The following is a 21,968-nucleotide window of genomic DNA, read 5'->3' as shown; positions in this document are numbered from 1 at the left end:
TCCAGAGGATCTTTCTGACCCAGGGATCTAACCTGGGTCTCCTGCATTGCAGGCAGATTCTTTACCATCTGAGCTACAGGGAAGAGCCATATAGCTGCTAGCAGTCTGCTAATTAGAGAAAGGAAATGTGTCAAAACTCAGAGACTGGCACCAGGCCCCTCACACACAACATGCATTTTGAGATAACATTGGCACAAAGTGAATTGTCCCTGGCCATAAGATGATTGACATGAATCTTGAGGAAACTCAGGTTTCCAAGCAAATATAGTCTCACTGACATAGCTTAAGAGAACATTTGCATGAGTAAACCACACTGGTTTGTCAAGTCTGTTCTGAGTCTTAGGGGGAGCCCACTTGAAGACAGAGTCTAGGGTAAATGCATAGTTCCTTAACATAGCTTAAGATAAACATTTCAATAGGAAAAACACATTGGTTAGCTCAAAGTTTGAGAAAAGTTAACTTCAGGTGGAACGAGGTATCTTCATGGCAAACAGAATTTTAAAAGAAACCTCTTTTTAAATTTGCATCAGTTCAGTTCAGTCCCTCAGTCCTGTCCTCCTGTCCTACTCTTTGTGACCCCATGGACTGCAGCACACCAGATTTCCTTGTCACCAACTCCCAGAGCTTACTCAAACTCATGTCCATTGAGTTGGTGATGTCATCCAATCATCTCATCCTCTGTCATCCACTTCTTCTCCCATCTTCAATCATTCCCAGCATCAGGGCCTTTTCAAATGAGTCAGTTCTTCGCATCAGGTGGCCAAAGTATTGGAGTTTCAGCTTCAGCATCAGTACTTCCAATGAATATTCAGAACTGATTTCCTTTAGAATGGACTGGTTGGATTTCCTAGCTCTCCAAGGGACTCTCAAGAGTCTTCTACAATACCACAGTTCAAAAGCATCAATTCTTCAGTGCTCAGCTTTCTTTATAGTCCAACTCTCATATCCATTCTGAAGGAGATCAGCCCTGGGATTTCTTCGGAAGGAATGATGCTAAAGCTGAAACTCCCGTACTTTGGCCACCTCATGCGAAGAGTTGACTCATTAGAAAAGACTCTGATGCTGGGAGGGATTGGGGGCAGGAGGAGAAGGGGACGACAGAGGATGAGATGGCTGGATTGCATCACTGACTCGATGGACGTGAGTCTGAGTGAACTCCAGGAGTTGTTGATGGACAGGGAGGCCTGGCGTGCTGTGATTCATGGGGTCGCAAAGAGTCGGACACGACTGAGCGACTGATCTGATCTCATCTGATCTCATATCCATACATTACTGCTGGAAAAACCATAGCTTTGACTAGACAGACCTTTGTTGACAAAGTAATGTCAACTCTGCTTTTTAATATGCCAATGGCACCCCACTCCAGTACTCTTGCCTGGAAAATCCCATGGACGGAGGAGCCTGGTAGGCGACAGTCCGTGGGGTCGCACAGAGTCAGACACGACTGAGAGACTTCACTTTCACTTTTCACTTTCATGCATTGGAGAAGGAAATGGCAACCCACTCCAGTGTTCTTGCCTGGAGAATCCCAGAGACGGGGGAGCCTGGTGGGCTGCTGTCTATGGGGTCTCACAGAGTCAGACACGACTGAAGTGACTTAGCAGCATGTGGGTCATAACTTTTCTTCCAAGGAGCAAGCGTCTTTTAATTTCATGGCTGCAGTCACCATCTGCAGTGATTTTGGAGCCCAATAAAATAAAGTCTGTCACTGTTTCCATTGTTTCCCCATCTATTTGCCATGAGGTGATGGGACCAGATGCTATGATTCTCGTTTTTTGAGCGTTGAGTTTTAAGCCAACTTTTTCACTCCTCTTTCATCAAGAAGCTCTTTAGTTCTTTGCTCTCTGCCATAAGGGTGGTGTCATCTGCATATCTGAGGTTATTGAAATTTCTCCCGGCAATCTTGATTTCAGCTTGTGCTTCTTCTAGCCCAACATTTCTCATGATATACTCTGCATATAAGTTAAATAAGCAGGGTGACAATATACAGCCTTGATGTACTTCTTTCCAGATTTGAAACCACTCTGTTGTTCCATGTTAAGATTTAACTGTTGCTTTCTGACCTACATACAGATTTCCCAGGAGAAAGATAAGGTGGTCTGGTATTCCCATCACTTGAAGAATTTTCCACAGTTTGTTGTGATCCACAGAGTCAAAGGTTTTGGCATAGTCAATAAAGCAGACGTTTTTCTGGAACTCTCTCGCTTTTTTGATGATCCAATGGATGTTGGCAATTTGATCTCTGGTTCCTCTGCCTTCTGTAAATCCAGTTTGAACATTTGGAAGTTCAGAGTTCGCATACTGTTGAAACCTGGCTTGGAGAATTTTGAGCATTACTTTGCTAGTGTGTGAGATGAGTGCAACTGTGTAGTAGTTTGAACATTCTTTGTCATTGCCTTTCTTTGGGATTAGAATGAAAACTGACGTTTTCCTGTCCTGTGGCCACTGTTGAGTTTTCCAAATTTGCTGGTATATTGAGTGCAGCACTTTCACAGCATCATCTTTCAGGATTTGAAATAGCTCCACTGGAAATCCATCACCTCCACTAGCTTTGTTCATAGTGATGCTTTCTAAGGCCCACTCGACTTCACATTCCAGAAGGTCTGGCTCTAGGTGAGTGATCACACCATCATGATTATCTGGGTCATGAAGATCTTTTTTGTATAGTCTTCTGTGTATTCTTGCCACCTCTTCTTAATATCTTCTGCTTCTGCTAGATCCATACTATTTCTGTCCTTTATTGTACCCATTTTTGCATGAAATGTTCCCTTGATAGCTCTAGTTTTCTTGAAGAGATCTCTATTCTTTCCCATTCTACTGCTTTCCTCTATTTCTTTGCACTGATCCCTGAGGAAGGCTTTCTTAGGTCTCCTTGCTATTCTTTGGATCTCTGCATTCAAATGGGTATATCTTTCCTTTTCTCCTTTGCCGTTAGCTTCTCTTCTTTTCTCAGCTATTTGTAAGTCCTCCTCAGACAATGATTTTGCCTTTTTGCATTTGTTTTTCAGCGGATATAAGTTTGTACAGAGAAGGAGAAAAAATGTAACACTAGTAGTTTGTTTCCTCATGCAGCTTAAGAGAGAAATTAAAAAATGTCTGAAACTTGCAGACTACTTCCTCCTTTTGGAGACCCCTGGCCTTCTTGCCTGTTACCCTCTCACCTCCAATTTTACATGTTGAAATCCTAAACTCCACAGAACCTCAGAATGTGACTGTATTTGGAGATGACATCTTTAAGGAGGCAATAAATTAGTAAATTAAATAAAGTTAAAATGAAATCATACAGGTGGGTTCTAATCTAACAGACTGGAGTTTTCATAAGAAGAGACCAGGACACAGGTTCACACAGGGAAGAGCATGTAAGACACAGAGGGAAGATGGTGTCTACAAGGCAAGGAGCGAGACCCCAGAGGAAACCAACCCCACTGACACCTTTACCTCAGACTTCCAACCCCCAGGGCTGAGAGGATATAAGTTTCTGTTTTATAAGTCACCTCCTCTTTGGTTTTTGTATGGCAGCCCTAGCGAACTCCTGCCCCCTTTAGCTTTTTGTATCTAAAAGGTACTTTCTCTACTATTTCATGGATCATCCAAAAAAGTCAATCAGACAGTGATCAGCTCTCCTGAGCTACAAGTTCAATCACATTCAAAATATGATGTGGAAGCACCTTCTTCCAGATGTTGGGTTTTCTTTTCATATGAATGAATTCTGTTCTAATAGAGTGAAACCTCGTGACTTAGGCTAACGTGACCCGTGTTATAGCTCTAAACAATGCATTGATATCTGATGCTTGCACATTAAAAAAACTGATAATCTGACAGCTTCTCCTCCTAAGAGGATGCAGAGTATGCAGAAATAATGTCAAGATGGCATGAGAATTCAGAAATGTATTTTTTTCTGTAGAGGGACCTGAGCCAGTGGCAGGAATGAAATCCAAGAGAGAGGTTCTGTCACCATGAACTTCGGTGACTGGCCCTACCTTGGCTACCAGGTGACAGGAGCAGTGTTCTCAGGCTCGACACAGAAGGTAGTACAGAGGACAGCACTCAGCCTCCCTCAGCAATTCCCCCTCTGTGCTCCCTGGACCAGCTCTGTGACCTTGGGTGCACTCAGAACACACTCTCCTCATTCATGACATGGAATAAAAATGGACCATCAGGAGAGTAAATGAAATCATACATGTGAGAACTATATAAATTATAAAGAACTACACAAATGTAACTTACCATTAATATTGTTAGAGTAGGTGCAGGATTACTAGACCTGAAATCACAAGATATCTAATTCTATGACCTATGTCTGCTTCATTATGTATGTTACACTTGATTTAAAATATTTACTAAAAGACCAAATTTCTAATTCTGTGTCTGCTGCAAACTAGCTTAACACCAGTTATGTATATAGGACCACCTTCCTTCTAAAGCACCTTAGTTTCCTCACCTGTACAAAGAGAGGGTTGAATCCTATTATCTTATTATCTGGACCAATCTAAAATTCTGTGTTCCTTTTCTCATTACTCAATGTTATGATGATATAGTTTTAAAATGAAGACTTTGACATACAGGTGGGAACACCACTTTTTGATGTGAAATGCCTAAGGTCAAAAGACCAAAAGGGTTTGGGAGATTCCTGGCTCTCGAGGTGTCAGGAGGGATGGCCTGACTGGGAGACACTCTAGTGGATAAAAGTACTCTGTGAATTTCAGGCATAAAAAAATATAGAGTTCCTTGTTCATCTTCTCAACATTTGCACACAATGTAAGTACTCATGAAAAGTTCAAAACACAGACTTCCTCTTCCCTAAACCTAAGCATGAACTCCAGTTCTGTCAACTCTTCAGCCAGCTCTGGGACCCAGGAAGTCTCCTACCTGATGAGCATCGGAAGGTCCTGCTCTGCATTTCCTCATTTCTACAGAGGATTGAGAGGAGACAGTGATGAACTCAGGCCACATTTTAGATAAATCTTTCATATACAAGTACTTAAGATACTAGAACATGTTTTCTTTAAGGCATTTTAAATATTATACAAATAATCTTATTCTGTTTAAAAGTGAAAATATTGGGAAGACAGAAAAGTATGAAGAATGGAATATACATCTATAATTTAACACCCAGAGATAAATTTTCAATGAGGAAGCCACATCCCACCCTGAGTCACACATGTTAAGGGACAAGAACACCAGACCTTCCTTCCCTCCCTCTATCTTCCCATCAAGCCCAATCCCACTCCCACCTGGTCCCAGAAAGACTTGCAGATGGCTGCATGACAGTGGCTAAGTCTCTTAAGCCAGACCTTGGTTACCACTACACCTCTGTTAGGAAGATACCACGTGACCTGAATGTTACTCACTGAGCCCCTTCCTCACACCACACACAGTGCTTAGTGCCTCACACACCTCATCTATGAGAAAGTGCTCTGTAAACCTTCAGGCACCATTCAGACTACAGTGTGAAGCTATTGTGAGTTCTTGATTTGTCCTGATGACAATTTCATCATCCAGAAGGTAGAGGAAATGTGGAGGGGGGCGTAAATGGACCTAACTCTAAACAACAAAGAATTAGGTAGAAAGTGATAATTTCAGGTAAGAATTTTCTTTACAGACTAGGAAACAGAAGAGACCTACACCTTTCTCTGGAAGATCTTCCTAGAATCGAAATATTCCATTTTTTTCCCCTTAAACTCTCAAATTTCCTGGATATTATTTGATGGAACTTGTATCACAAATATGTTGAGTACCAATCAGAATGAATGTAAAGGGTCTGAAAAAAACAAATCTTCTTATGTTCCATGAGAATCTGAACCTAGAGTCCAAACATGTGGAAAGTCAAATCCAAAATCTCTCTCTCAGGCACAGGTGCACGCACACAGAAGGGTTCACACATCCCGACCCCACCCCCAGCACTGCTGCAGATTCCCAGCAGACCTGCCTTCCACCTGCCATGTGTTGTCAAAGACCCAATCATGAAGCTTCCTCTCTGGAGGCTTCTATTGAAAAGAACACAGAGTGCTTGTTCCCCGACCCTTGGTGGAGATCCTGAGAATAGTAAATCCTGGAGGCGAATTTTAATTACAGCTTCCTGCAACAGCCTCACCTATTTTGCCATTTTACTGAGGACAGCAGCCTTCGCCTCACCCAGTTGTTGCACCATCTTGTAAAATAGGCTGTTTTTATCTTGCAGCAAATTATTTGGCTGATTATGTTCTTTTCGTGTCCCTGAATCCAAAACCTGTTAACAGCAGAAAGAAACCCATTAGCATACAATATCCCCCAGTAACATAACTCAGGCAATATCTCAAAAAGGGGCAGGACAGGGAGAATTTGGGCGGTAGGATTGGTGGTATTTACATGGTTTGATTCCCATGTTTCACTGGGAGACAAGGGCCCAGCCAAGCCTTTCATTATTATATGGTTATAGGAAAGGAAGAAAATGAAAATTCTTTCATTTTCAGAAAAATGAAAGCTTTAATCATAACTATGATTACTGGAACTGAACACTCTGTAGCGTTTTATATTCTGCCCAGGGCCTTTGGGGTTGTTATCATTAGTTAGTGCTTTTAGCTCTCAGACTCTGAGCTTTGAGGGCTATTTATAAGATACACAGCGTTGGGAAATGTCTTGATTCAAGAAAATCAAACATCTGTCACTTCCACAGCCGCTCCTCCAGGCTGGCCACCTGCCCTCTGGAACATTAGACTTCGTAGTAGATTGACTTGTCTTTATGTCCTTAAAGCTTTCAGAACAGACAATCACTTGCTTTCCAGAAAGGAAACAGGTACAGTCATCCCTCAGAGCTATTGTGGGTTCAGTTTCAGAATTCCAGAATATAATGAACATCACAGTAAAGTGAGTCACATGAATTTTCTGGTTTCCCAGGGCACATAGAAGCTTTGTTTACATTATTGTGTACCCAAGCATGTGTGCATTAGCATTATTGCACAATAAAGAACAATGAAAAAAACAATGTACATAACTTAACTTAAAAATAAAGTATTTCTAAAAAATATTAACTATCATCAGAGACTTCAGTAAGTCATAGTAGCAATATCAAAGATCATTGATGTTACAGATCACCAGAGCAACTTCAATGATAGTGAAAATGTTTGATATATTGTAAGAAATTACCAAAAGGTGACATAGAGACACAAAATGAGCAAATGCTGTTGGAAAAATGCCACCCACAGACATGCTTAATGTAGGTTTTTGACAAACTCTCAATTTGTAAAAAAAAAAAAAAAAAAAATGCAGTATCTGGGAAACACAATAAAACAAGGTATGTCTATATTTCTAAAGCAAGCAATAAAAATAAGATTGCCTCAAAAATTAAAGTTTTGAGAAAGAACATTACTGGTGATGTTTTTGCTGAATTGAAAGCCAACTGGTAATCAGAAGCTCTAGAAAAATATACAAGCTTTATACCTGGGGTAAATGGAGCACAGAGGACAATCCCCAACTCTGTAACTGGTGGGTGCAGAGGTCCCCTGAGGTCTAATCCTGCCATTCCTACCAGAGGAGTCAGCAACCACAAGCAGTTCAGAACAAAATATAAACAAGTAGCCAAGTTTACATCTCCTGGTGGGACCTCCCTGTGACATCAATGATGAACGCAACCAGGGAGTCCTACACTGAAGGTCTCCCAACACAGGAGTGAGAAGGGAAGCTCCACAGTGAAGGGTAAGATCCTTTCCTAGAAATAAGGTCATTCATCACAAAGGTGACAGGCTCCAAAGAGAACCCTAGCATCTCCCTTCTCCCTCTGTCTTCCCTACTCACCCAGATGCTCAGTCTCTGTACCCAGAAACCAACATCAATTTCTTTCTCTCTCCTCAGATCCCATGTTCAATCCATCACGCAGTCCACTTGGCTTCACTTCCTTATCTACCCCAAGCCCCACCATCTCACCATTGCCACCACAGTCATCTTAGACTAATCCAAAAGTCTAGAGAGGGCACACTGTAAGATAGCGAATACTGAATTTGTAGAACTGAAAGACCATCAGTGTGATTTTAGCTGTAAAGGAAGGAGGGTGAGCAGAGTGGGACAAAACTAGAAAGTTGGGGAGGGACTGGCCAGACATTGTTTCATAAAAGTTCTTTAATTTGTTCATAGGCATTCATCAAGAGAGAAAAATTTGAGATTATGGAAATTTACCAGGAGATATTGGTAAGTAAAAGACACTTGCTCTTTGGAAGAAAAACTATGACAAACCTAGACAGTGTATTAAAAAGCAGAGACATTGCTTTGCTGACAAAGGTCCATCTAGTCAAAGCTATGATTTTTCCAGAAGTCATGTATAGATGTGAGAGTTGGACCATAAAGAAGGCTGAGCACTGAAGAATTGATACTTTTGAACTGTGGTGCTGGAGAAGACTCTTGAGAGTTCCTGGGCTGCAAGAAGACCAAACAAGTCAATCCTAAAGGAACCCTGAATATTCATTGAACAGACTGATGCTGAAGCTGAAGTCCAATACTTTGGCCACCTGATGTGAAGAGCTAACTCATTAGAAAAGACCCTGATTCTGGGAAAGATAGAAAGCAGGAGGAGAAGGGGACAACAGAGGATGAGCTGGTTGGATGGCATCACTGACTCAGTGGACATGAGTTTGAGCAAGCTCTAGGAGATAGTGAAGGACATGGAAGCCTGGTGTGCTGCAGTCCATGGGGTCACAAAGAGGTGGAAATGACTGAGTGACTAAACAACAAATCGGTAAGTAAAGCATTAAATAAATGAACATATTTTGATAATAGCAACAAAGCTGCTTTGTTCAGAGGATACATATGTTCACATCTGCAGATCAGGTGCTGAGTGATAACACTTTAGGACTGACCAGGTGACAGTTCAGCTTAGTTCAGTCACTCAGTCATGTCTGACTCTTTTCAACCCCACGGACTGCAGCATTCCAGGCCTCCCTGTTCATCACCAACTCCCAGAGCTCGCTCAAACTCATGTCCATCGAGTCAGTGATGCCATCCAATCATCTCATCCTCTGTCGTCCCCTTCTCCTCCTGCCTTCAACCTTTCCCAGCATCAGGGCCTTTTCAAATGAGTCAGGTCTTCGCATCAGGTGGCCACAGTATTGGAGTTTCAGCTTCAGCATCAGTCCTTCCAATGAACATTCAGGACTGATTTCCTTTAGGATGGACTGGTTTGATCTCCTTGCAGTCCAAGGGACTCTCAAAAGTCTTCTCCAACACCACAGTTTAAAAGCATCAATTCTTTGACACTCAGCTTTCTTTATGGTCCAACTTTCACATCCATACATGACTACTGGAAAAACCATAGCTTTTAACTAGACAGACCTTTGTCAGCAAAGTAACGTCTCTGCTTTTTAATATGCTGTCTAGGTTGGTCATAGTTTTTCTTTCAAGGAGCAAGTGTCTTTTCATTTCATGGCTGCAGTCACTATCGGCAGTGATTTTGGAGTCCAAGAAAATAAAGTCTGTCACTGTTTCCATTGTATCCCCATCTATTGCCACGAAGTGATGGGACTGATCTTAGTTTTTTGAATGCTGAGTTTTAAGTCAGCTTTTTCACTCTTTTCTTTCACATTCATGAAGAAGTTAGTTCTTCAGTTCCTCTTCGCTTTCTGAAACAAGGGTGGTGTCATCTGCATATCTGAGGTTATTTAAATAGCTGATAAATGAAGAGAAGCTAAAGGAGAAAAGTAAAGATATACTCATCTAAATGCAGAGTCCCAAAGAAAAGCAAGGAGAGATAAGAAAGCCTTCCTCAGTGATCAATGCCAAGAAATAGAGGAAAACAATAGAATGGGAAAGACTAGAGACCAGATGACATGTCCAAATTCTGTCCTTCCTCAGTTTCCCTAACCAACCACACACTCCAAGGTGACAGTATTTCTAAGAATTAGAAAATAAAAAGAATCTGCTACCATTAATGCTATAATACCAAAACCCAAAAATAAATCTTTAGGGTACATTTAGGAGCAAAGAATTTAATTGAACAGACCCTTAATTGAGCTGGAGATCAAGCCATGTTTCTGCTACTATGTCTAAAGCCTGGAAAAGGGCTTGAAATAGGTAAATTTCACAGCATCATTTATTTATAATGGAAGAATGATGCTTTAGGGGACAATCTTTGAAATGCAATGTTGAGAGGTAAGAACAAAGTGACAGGTAAAATCTAGCAATAAAAGGTTACTTTTCCAATTAGCATCAAGAACACAAAATGAACAATTAAGGATGCCTGACACAAAACATTTCTGGAAATTAAGAGTCACTGTTGGGTAGTCTTGAATGTCACCCCATGCCTCATGAAAGTCTGCAGGTAGAGCCCACTTCCTACTGTGATGTCTAGTCCAGGTAACCAGATGCATGGTTTGGCGCCTAGGGCATCCCTTTGGTTGGGGATGCCCCACTCCTGTCGTCTGTCTCCCCAGACCTCACTCCTGGGCACATCCAGCTCAGGGAGTGAGGCTACAGGCACTGCCTCAGTTCTGACAACCTTGTATCTACTCAGTGTCCCCACTGATGTCCCATCTGACAATGCATGTGAGGTAGGGTGGGAAGTGATATTCCAGGAACTGTCCAAGTCAAAAAAGACAGTTCTATTATCATGAGACATAAAGAACTGTGGGTATTACTGGCCACTCATTAGTGATTATTGCCTGTTTTGTATTGTTAGGTAGGTAGAATAGGGAAAAGGAGTCCAAAATGGCGGTGGCTAAAAGACAAGGAAGCTCCGAGGACCAGAGTGAAGACTTCAGGCAGAACAAACAGAACAAACAACACTCCTGGCTAAACCCAATTTGCATAGGGCAGGCCCAAGTGGAGGAAAAAACATATAAAAGGAAGAGCCAAAGCGCTTTCTCACGTACTCTCTCTCCCATGTGCACACACGCTCTAGCTCTCTTTCACGCGCACGTGCGCACTCGCGGGCACTCTCTCTCTCTCTCCCTCCCTACGCACACGCTCTCGCTCTCTCATGTGTGCGCTGTCTCTCTCTCCCTCCCTACGCACTCCTCCACTGTCTTCTCTTCGAGTCTTGGATTCTCCTGCTATCTTCTAAATAAAATGGAGCTGTAACACTGATTTGCCTAAGAGCTGTAACACGGTTTGTCCAAGACCCGAGAGCTGTGATGCGCCAAGGGCTTTAATGTCCGTTGCTCCAAATCTTTGTTGTGATGAGAAAAAGAACCAAGGAACATACACTCACATGACAGTATGGACCATCAAAATACCTCAAAGTATCTTGCATTCCTTGAGATTATTTGCTGCCAAAGTTTATCCTTTGAAGAATGCTTTTCTTGTTTTATAAAGGCACATCCTAACATGTATTGAAACTGAGCAAGCAACAGAGGAAAAGGAGAAAATGAAAAAGAGAGAGAAAAGGAATAGATGGAGGAAGGAAATGAAGCTAAGGAAGGAAATATTAAATTACTAAGGATAGAAAGAGCCAACCAAACCTGGAAGGAATATACTAGACAGATATCCAGAGACCAAAGCCTGGAGCTTGCCATGTGTGCAGAACAGAGCTATTGTGTAAGAAACTCGCTGGTTGTTTAATTAGTCTCTCATCCCTGATTTGCCTTTCTTTCCAAACTCTCATCTGTGATGCAGAAGCTGGGTCTCTGCAAGTCACTGCAGCAGTTCAGACTATTTTGCCAGGTGGCCTTTGTTAGGTTGCCAGTAGGGGGCACTAGAGGGAGACTGAAGGTGGGAAACACCGCTAATGTTCTACTTGATAGCGTCACCTCAGCACTGGGACCTGACTCAGCCCCCAGCTATTAGCACCTGGAGAACCAGTCCCATCTTGCCCCCTCACAAATATGACCAGCAACCAGGCAGTGACTTCTTGGAGGTCTGAGTATCAATTCCTTAGGGCCTCTTTTCTGAGTTCTCAGGTCTGGAGATCTGTCCTAGGATATGGTAGCTGCTTTCTAAAATCATTACCCCAGTGTTTCACTTTTCTAGCCCTCTAATCCCTATGTAATAAATGCTGTTTTTCTCACTAGGCCTTTTCTTCTCATGGACTCCTGAGAAAATCTACAACTTTAGTCATAAACCTCCTGGCAGTCTAAACTAGAGGCTAATTTTTTTTATAAGGGAATCAAAAAATGCTGAAACAACTGACACAGTGAAAATGACTGAGTTCTACCCCACTAAAATATGGAGCTATAACTTGGGTTTGGAATATTTTAATGGTTGGCCATCATAAAAAAATGACAATTCAAATAAACTTTTAATATGAAAATATAAGATTATTGGATATATTACTTAATATTGCATTCTAAAAGTATAGTTAAGTACTTGAGTAATTTTCAGGAATGAGAGAAGAAACTAAGATAAAAATTAATGGAGGTTTCTATCAAATTTTACACAGAAGGATACACTGAAAATTGAACATAAATGGAAACAACTAAAATGGAGAGGGTCTTACCATTATCCATTCACAGTCAATAATGTTGCTCAACCTGTGTGCAATGGTCAGCACAGTGCACTGGGCAAATCTCTCACGAATTCTTTTTTGTATGAACTCATCAGTTCTAGAAACAAGTTGATTTAATTCAGTAAAGACAGGAAAAGCAGACTTAAGACTTAAAAACATCCTATGATATTTTTACAATGTTTTTTTAAATCAATACTTTAACATATAGTCTTGTTCCTAAAAAACTAAGTATAAAAAGTCTACTTAGAAATTTACTATTTTTCATAAAATGATGGAAAATTAGTCTTCCCTCAAAATTGCTTGAAACTATCAGGAGCTGGATTTAGGAATTCAGCTTTCTTAGGGTGCTTCATAACAATATTAACACCATATAATATGTCTTGGTTTTTATGTTTATTTTCTGGAATTAATATTATCAACAGATATCCATGAGGCCAAGCGAGCACTTAGAAACATTTCTAAGATTCACTAAATGTTTTCCATTTACCACATTTACAAGTCAGTTTAAGATTTCCTGGGGCTCAGCTCCACACCTTGGATCCACGTATGATGTGGCTTTGTCAAGAATCAATATCTGATTCTTCCTGAGAAGAGCCCTGGCAAGGCACACCAGTTGTTTCTGACCAGCACTCAAGTTCAATCCAGATTCTGCTAATTCAGTATTCATTTTAGCAGGAAGACCTTCGACGGATTCTTTGAGTTGTACCTGTGGATACAGAAAGAATGACATTTTTCTAAGCAAACTGCTACTGAAGTAGACATGCCTTTTAGACATTAGAGCTTTGACATCCTCAGGACTTCTTACGTATCTTACATGTACAGCCAGGTGATGGGGAGAGCTCCTTCCAATGAGTGTTCACTGAGAAAGATTGTGGAGTCAACTAAGGACAAAAAGATCTCAGTGTCCCCCTTTCCCACCACAGGACATCCACCAAACCACCCACCCCCCCAGGGGTTAGTTAAGGAATTTCTCAAAAAGTGAAGCTATTTCTCCCAATATGATTGAAACAGAAAAGTTAAAAGGATCTTTATGGTTGAGTCAAGCTTCCTAAAGTACATTTTGCATAAGAATTCGTACACTAGAGAAAAGTTTTCAAAAATTTTACAGAAAATCTGGTTCTCTGAAGTTATAAGCTTATTGGCCCTTTACTATTTTCTAAAGTTTAATATATGCAAGTTCCAGCAATAGCAAACTGCCACTTATACATTAGTAATCCTGGAGCCCATTCTGATGATGGTTCTTTCCCAAGTTTAATCCTACAAATAGTGGACCAGTCAAGTGCATTTTCTTCAGTGTCTTAAATGCATTGTTTGTGAATGAAAACACATGAAAAAGAAAACACAACATCTTATTTCCCCCAGTATATGGATATTGTTATTGTCGTCCAGTTGCTGAGTCATGCCCAACACTTTGCAACCCCATGGACAGCAGCAAACCAGTGTTCCTAGTCATTCACTATTGCTTGGAGTTTGCTCAAACTCATGTCCATTAAGTTGATGATGCCATCCAACCATCTTGTCCTCTTTCATACCCTTCTCCACCTGCCTTCCATCTTTCCCAGCATCAGGGTCTTTTCTAATGAGTCATCTCTTCACACCAGGTGGCCAAAGTACTGGAGCTTCAGCTTCATCATCAGTCCTTCCAAGGAAAATTTGGGTTGATTTCCTTTAGGATTGACTGGTTTGATCTCCTTGCTGTCCAAAGGACTCTCAACAATCTTCTCCAGAACCACAGTTCTAAAGCATCAGTTCTTCAGCGCTCAGCCTTCTTTGTGGTCCAACTCTCACATTGGTACATGACTACTGGGAAAACCATAAGTTTGACTACATGGACTTTGTAGGCAAAGTCATGTCTCAGCTTTTTAATATTCTGTCTAGGTTTGTTATAGCTCCTCTTCCCAGGAGCAAGCATCTTTTAATTTCATGGCTGCAGTCACCATCTGCAATGATTTTGGAAATAAAGTCTGTCATTGTTTCCACTATTTCCCCATCTATTGCAATGAAGTGATGAGATAGGATGCCATGATCTCAGCTTCTTGAATGTTGAGTTTTAAGCCAGCTTTTTCACACCCCTCTTTCACTTTTATCAACAGGTTCTTTAGTTCCTCTTCACTTTCTACGATTAGGGTGGTGCATAGACCTGGATTACTGTGATACTGAATGGTTTCCCTTAGAAATGAACTGAGATCATTCTGTCATTTTGGAGATTGCACCAAAGTACGGCATTTTAGGTTCTTTTGTTGACTTTTTTTTTTTTTTTTTGCAGCCAAACAAAAATAAATTCGAGACTTGAAGCCAGGCAGCCTGGGGATTAAGTCTTGCCTGGCTGTACCAACTGGGCAAGTTCCTGAACCTTCTATCTTAGCTTCCTAAACTCTAAGACTATGATACCATAATTATAAAGGTGTGCGCCTCCTAACATTGTTAAGAATATTAAATGAGTCAGTACATGCAGAATTTGTAACAGATCAATATATATTGCCCATTATTAATAATGCTATCGGCTAGCCCCTCCTCAAGTTCTGCTTCACTTTTCTACTTTGCATGTATCAGCACTGAGATTTCGTTACATATGCATTGGCCTGCTTTTCAACTTCTTCAGGAGAATTTAAGCTCCAGAAGGACAGACATTTTGTCTCTTGATGACTGTGACAGCCCCAGAACCTGCAACATTGCCTAACAAGCTCTCAGTAGATATTTGTTGGCTAGATGAAGGTGGGCTTCCCCGGTGACTCAGTGGTAAAGAATCCGCCTGCCAAACAGGAGACTTGGGTTCGATCCTGGGTGAGATTCCCTGGCTAAGGAAATCGCAACCCACTCCAGTACACTTGACTGAGAAATCCTATGGACAGAGGAGCATGGCAGGCTTCATGAGGTTGCAGAAGAGTCAGACGCAACAAACAGCAACAACATGAATGAAGGCATAAGTGACTGTAATTGTGTGACTTATCTGTTTCTGTAAATTAGAAAGTAAGTAACCTCCAATTAAAATAAATAAATTTATATTAAAAAAATAAAATATACCATAGAAACTAAATTCATATGGATAATTAATTTATATATAACACTGTTTTCTTATTAAGTGTAATTGTAAAAAGGATATATTCTTATAACAATTAACTGGCTCCAAGATATCATATCACACTTTAAATAAAGGAAAGCACTGAAAAAGTTATAATTTAAGGAAAATAGAACAAATAACTACTATTCAAAACTATACATCTCAATATAGAATACTTCAGATTGTTTTTGAGCTTGGGAAAATAATAGAATATAGCAAAACTGAAGAATAATAAATTGGACTTTAAGGCATCCTGTCTCCATCATCGCTGTGTGCACTCTGTGTAGTAGGTGCTGTCACCCCTCACAGGAGGGGAACACAGAGGTCAGGTGGTTTCCACATTTTGTGGAACTTTCTTACTTTTCAAGAAGAAAATCTGGTGTGGCTCAGAAGGAGACACTGAAATGCAATCAACAGATGGGGAAGAGCTTTTACCAGAGCAGGGCCAGCAGTAAAGGAAGTTCACCTAACACAAGGCCCCGGGAAATGGACATGTGACCTGTCTCCACAGCAAGGACTGAACCACGTGGTTCCTTATGCACAGGCTGCTGATGCCCAGGTTTCTGTATCTTTGTTTCCTGTGTGATGAGACACGCTTGTGTCCTAACAGAGACACTATCAATGTCAGACATTTACCTGTACTATTTCTTCCCAGTTTTGACAGGACATTTTTGTTATTGTTTAGTTGCTAAGTCGTGGGCCTTATGGACTGTAGCCTGCCAGGTTCCTCTGTCCATGGGATTTCCCATGCAAGAATATTGGAGTCGGTTACCATTTCCTCCTCCAGGGAATCTTCCCAACTCAGGGATCAATCCCACTTCTCCTCCATTGCACGCAGACTCTTCATCACTCAGCAACTGTGGAAGCCCCCATACTCTACTCTTAATTCCAAATCCCGGTATCTAAGGTGTTTCATTTTTGCTTTTTAATGGAAGCAACACATCAATGATTCACTTCCAGAGATTTATCTACTATGACCTTTTAACCTCTGAATGATACAGTGCTTCATCTTCAGGCACTACTCATGTTATATTTTTGGAGCTGCCTTTGCTTTTTAGCTCCCCAATAGCACTAATTTCTGATGAACTTTTATCAGTTTACAGTAAGTTGGAAAGTTTTCAGTACATGAAAAATGTACTTTAGGCATATTTAGAAAAATAACAAAATGAGACAGGCAGCATCCATAGGAATGTCTTCCTCCTGAGTGTCCATCTCTGCAGAGGAAGAAGAAACAGAACTAGAGGACCTTAAATGTTTTTATGCCATCTTTTCCTTTCCTCATAAAGAGGAAAACAGTGGTTTCCTCCTACTAATTCTCAGTTTAACTCTGTGAGTTTGGGTTCACATATCCAGTTAGGCATCATTTACAAATTAATAACTAGGGTTTTTGGTTCACTTAAAAACTGACTTCATTGAGTTAGTGATACCTCTTAATGAGGGTGAAGGAGGAGAGTGAAAAAGCTGGCTTAAAACTCAACATTAAGAAAACTAAGATCATGGCATCTAGTCCCACCATTTCATGGCAAATAAAGGGGAAAATTTAGAAGCAGTGATAGATTTCCTCTTCTTGGACTCTTAAGTCAGTGCAGATGGTGACTATAGCCTTGAAGTTAGAAGATGATTGCTTCTTGGCAGGAAAGCTATGACAAAACTAGACAGTGTGTTAAAAAGCAAAGATATCACTTTGCTGACAAAGGTCCATATAATCAAACCTATGGTCTTTCCAGTAGTCATGTACAGATGTGAAAGCTGGACAATAAGAGAGCGCTGAAGAATTGATGCTTTTGAACTGTGGTACTGGAGAACACTATTGAGAGTCCCTTGGAAACAAGGGATCAAACTGGTCAATCTTAAAGGAAATCAACCCTGAATATTCTCTGGAAGGACTGATGTTGAAGCTGAAGCAAAGACTCACAAATTTAAATGAAATCAGAGGTGCACTGCTTTTCAGGCAGGAGAAGGTGAAGCAATCAACCTAATTTAAGAAAACAAAATCCACATGTTGCTGAAAAGCAGGGTGGGTGTTTAAAGACTCAGTGGTAATATCCTTCAGAAACCAGAATTACTGACTAGAAACGGTCATACCTCCAAATCTGCCTGCTCACAGTCAAGGCTCATCTGTATATTACAGATTTCAGAGCTTCCATGGAAGGGTGACACTAAATGACAAACATACCAATTCAAACCAACATGAACAATCAATCTCTCAGATTTGTGAAACAACAAACAAAGAAACAGAAAAGATTTTTAAAAATATGCCACACTTCTCTGAAATGAAAAGATCAATCAAACATTTAGTAGTTATTTATGTAGAATGTTTTCCCTGTGTTTTCCTCTAAGAGTCTTATAGTATCTGGTCTTACGTTTAGGTTTTCAATCCACTTTGAGTTTATTTTTGTATACAGTATTAAGGAGTGTTCTAATTTTCTTCTTTTACACATAGCTGTCCAGTTTTCCCAGCACCACTTACTGAAGAGACCACCTCTTCTCCATCGTATATTCCTGCCTTGTTTGTCACAGATTAGCTGACCACAGGTGTGTGAGTTCATCTCTGGACTCTCTAGCCTGTTCCATTGATCTATATTTCTGTTTTTGTGCCAGTGCCACACCATCATGATTACTCTAGATCTGTATTGAACTAGCCAAAAAGTTCGTTTAAGTTTTTCCATAAAATCTTATGTAACAAATTTTTGGCCAACTCAGTGATATATTCTGAAGTCAGGGAACCTAATTTCTCCAGCTTCGTTTTTCTTTCTTAAAACTGCTTTGGCAACTTGGGGTCTTTTGTGTTTCCATTAAAACTGTAAATTTTTTGGCTCTAATTCTATGAAAAATGCCATTGATAATTTGACAGGGATTGTATTTAATCTGAAGATTCTTTAGGTAGTATAGTCATTTTCACAATATTGTTTCTTCCAATCCAAGAACATGGTATATCCCTCCATCTGTTTTGCATCATCTTTGATATCTTTTGTCAGTATCTTATAGTTTTATGGGTACAGGTCTTTTGCCTCCTTAGGTAGGTTTATTCCTAGGTATTTTATTGTTTTTGTTGCAATGGTAAAGAGACTGCTTTCTCAATTTCTCTTTCTAATCTTTCATCGTTAATGCATAGGAATACTCATTCTTACTTTTTAAAATCAAAAGACTGAGCTAGGTCCTAGGAGAAATTAGAAATCTGTCTATGGCTTAGAAGTCTAGGGTTTCTTCCAACAGTAGAATTGATTTATAAAACTAGTGCAAATACACAAAATGATTTGTATTAAAATATAAACTGACAGCAACTTAATAGTCAAAATTTTTTTCATGCAAGGGTGAGGAAATTCAAAGAAGTGGAGCAAGCAAAAACATGACACAAATAACAGAAAATTCTCTAGAAATGAACCTCCCATGTAAAAACTGAGCAGATGTTCCAGGGTTCTGTTATCTGCATTCATGCTACAGCATTAAAATGACATAATTGCCAATAAATAATCATCATTAATTCCGACTATATAATTGACCTTTATAAACACTTTCCTATGAAACTTCTACATTTTATTAGTATGATCTTGTTTATATCTTTTAGTTAATAAGAAAAAAACTACTATTGTCTCCACTTAGGAGATGTTTCCCAAGACCAGAGGAATAAAATGAATATTGGAGTGTAATGGAGTAATTAATTCACTAGGTCACTAGTAGAATTTGATCCCTCATGCGAAGTGTTGACTCATTGGAAAAGACTCTGATGCTGGGAGGGATTGGGGGCAAAGGAGAAGGGGACGACAGAGGATGAGATGACTGGATGGCATCACTGACTCGATGGACATGAGTCTCAGTGAACTCCTGGAGTTGGTGATGGACAGGGAGGCCTGGTGTGCTGTGATTCATGGGGTCCCAAAGAGTCGGACACGACTGAGCGACTGATCTGATCTGATCTGATCTAAGTACTCTGCTAAGGACAAGATAATGTGTCTATTTGTTCAGGGTTCTAGGAAAATAGCTAAAATGAAAACATGTCACATTATATTGTTGATTTTCATCATCATCAATACACACATTTTAAGTGCACCCATGTCATCAGTGTTTTCCTATTACCAAGTCACTGAAACTGACACGCTCCCCTTAATTATCTGCAAAGCTCTAAATGTAAACACACATATACAGATGCTAACAAGTTAATTACAGTTACTATTAATAAATTACCTCTTCTAAGGCATTCCACAGTTCATTATCCGTATGCTCATTAAAGGGATCCAGATTTTCCCTCATTGTTCCAGTGAATAAAACAGGTTCCTAAATACCCCAAAATAGTGAATGTTATTACCTTAACCTGTTTTCATTTTATTCTAATGTGTACAGAATGTCAAAATTAAAATGCAGAAACATCTAAATTCATTAATTATTAATAACATAGTTGCAAATGTATGATTACAAAAAAGCATCTCTAAAATAATTTTCCATTGTACAAAGTGTGCTACAAAATATTATTTGGACTACTGAACACTAACAGAAGAAAGTGTTGAAGAAGTTTTTTCATTGTAAGGAAAAAATTGAAGACGAAGATTTGATTTTTTTAATACCACCCTGCTAATAAATATCTGCTTAAACACTCACACAAACATGAGAAACTTAACATTAAGATCTACATAAATTAACTGTCAATGCTGGTATGACTGGGAAATACCAACAGCATGATTAGTAGAGGTTTGTGTCTCAAAGCAAACCACTAAATATTTACACATTAGCACTGAAGAATAAAGTAGGCTATTTTCTCCATTGGTCAGACTGTCTTCTAGGGTCTGGAATCTCTCCACATGTGTGAAACGAACATCCCCACATGTGCAAGGGGAACGTAAGCTCCTGGGGTCTGCAGCACCTCTGTCCATGGAGAGATCACCTCTGATGTTGGCGTCAGCTGGTCCCCACGTTCTCTCACCTGTGTGTCAGGATAACCTGCCTCACAGAACCTCACAGAACCTAGAACTTGCAGTTACTAACTGCAAGGCCAGGAGGACCTGAAACCCACCTTGACCTGTGTCGTGATACTTTAATTTAAATAGTTCTTCCTATCCATCTGCTTCAGGAGGAGCCATAAGTAAATTACTCTGGAAATATATGTGTCCTCTTGGCTTCAAGATTCATTTTGATATTTGGCAAAACTAATACAATTATGTAAAGTTTAAAAATAAAATTAAAAAAAAAGAGAGAGAGAGAGAATCCTGTACATAAGCTCATGTAGGCCATTTACATTTTCTTCTGGAAGGCTCTAGTAAGCCAGGTCATAAGAATATGGATAGCAGTGAAGAGCCCAATAAGCTCCTTTCAGTGAAGGGGGCAGAACAAGGGAATGCACTCGTGTGGGAACAAGAGGAGAACTGACTCTTCCACAAGTGCCCGGAACTGCTCTGAATCAACGTTCAAATCAGCCTTGGGGCTGGACTTTCCTCCTCACTTCACAAAAGCCTGAGAGGAAAGATGAAGATAGACAGACATTTCTTTCCCCTAATCATAAGGAAGAATGATACTCAGGAAGCCTTCCAAACCTTCTTTCAATATGGTCTAAGTTTTAAGTCTGGTGAGAGAGGAAAGAATACAGAAAACTCAGGATGTGCCACCAAAAAAGAGATATATCTGAGCAAATCCATAATTAAAAAGACATTATAAAGGGAGATTTATTCGCACAAAGTTGATTAAGTAGCCAATATGCCTCCAAAGCACTGAATATCACTAGTCATACAATATTTCAGAATGAATACTGAACTGAACTAAAAAAAACTCAAAACACAAATTTAAGGTCTCCCTTAAAATTTGAATTTAGGATCAAAGACTAAACAACCATCTAAACAATGGTAAGCATTCCTTGTCAGGGGACTAACCATCATTCTACTTCAGATTTTTATAAAAACTTGTTACTTCTTGTAATTATCAACCTTAAGATTCCCACATGCAGGTATCTTCTGCATGTCTCCATGGGGTTTACACAAGCGACATAGCCAGGCGAGGGGAGGCTGGTCCCCAATATTCTTCTTCCTTCCCTCCATTTTCTAGGTTCTTTCAAGTAAGCAGGCTACTCCCTGCATATAATCTCAACCGGTGGTCTTTCTGGGGGACATATTTAACTACTTCAGATCCTAAGCATAAAGAACACACATACTTCAGCTACCTGTTGTGTTTAAGAAAATTATTTAAGAAGAACTTTCATTTTTGCTTATTCCTGAAATTTTGAACAGAAGTTGAGGAGTACCTTCTTAATAACACAGTATTCATCTTTGAAAGTTCCCCCCATGACTGATGGTCTATGTCCCCACTCCCCTGTCTCTGCTCCTACCCAGGTCCTTGTTATCATCACATCTTCCCCAGTTCTGACCTGTTCATGCAGGGTCAGCAGTGATGGGGATGAGCCTGGGAGGAAGAGAGACCACCATGGAAGCTCTCTGCTGCTTCCAGGATCACAGGGACCAGGGATCCAAGGAAGATGGTGTGGGCCTGGCTCACCTAAGAGAGGCAACTCAAAGAAAC

At 40.2% G+C, this 21,968-nt stretch overlaps 1 protein-coding gene across 1 annotated transcript in view; it reads right to left on the bottom strand.

Annotated features, from left to right (window-relative positions):
* Positions 1 to 6,094: 6,094 nt before the first annotated feature.
* LOC109567084 (ATP-binding cassette sub-family C member 4-like) overlaps positions 6,095 to 21,968 on the bottom strand; it is a 62,979-nt gene continuing 47,105 nt past the window's right edge. Inside the window, exons 7-10 of the mRNA XM_070799970.1 lie at positions 19,653 to 19,742; positions 12,940 to 13,112; positions 12,398 to 12,503; positions 6,095 to 6,229 (exon numbers count right to left, since the gene is read on the bottom strand). Of these exons, the coding sequence (XP_070656071.1) occupies positions 6,095 to 6,229; positions 12,398 to 12,503; positions 12,940 to 13,112; positions 19,653 to 19,742 (504 nt within the window). The remainder of the gene's footprint in view (positions 6,230 to 12,397; positions 12,504 to 12,939; positions 13,113 to 19,652; positions 19,743 to 21,968) is intronic.

This window comes from Bos indicus, chromosome 12, assembly GCF_029378745.1.
Source record: "Bos indicus isolate NIAB-ARS_2022 breed Sahiwal x Tharparkar chromosome 12, NIAB-ARS_B.indTharparkar_mat_pri_1.0, whole genome shotgun sequence".
Classification (NCBI taxonomy): domain Eukaryota; kingdom Metazoa; phylum Chordata; class Mammalia; order Artiodactyla; family Bovidae; genus Bos; species Bos indicus.
Note: the sequence above shows the minus strand (reverse complement) of the source record. Positions and strands in the feature narration are given on the sequence as shown.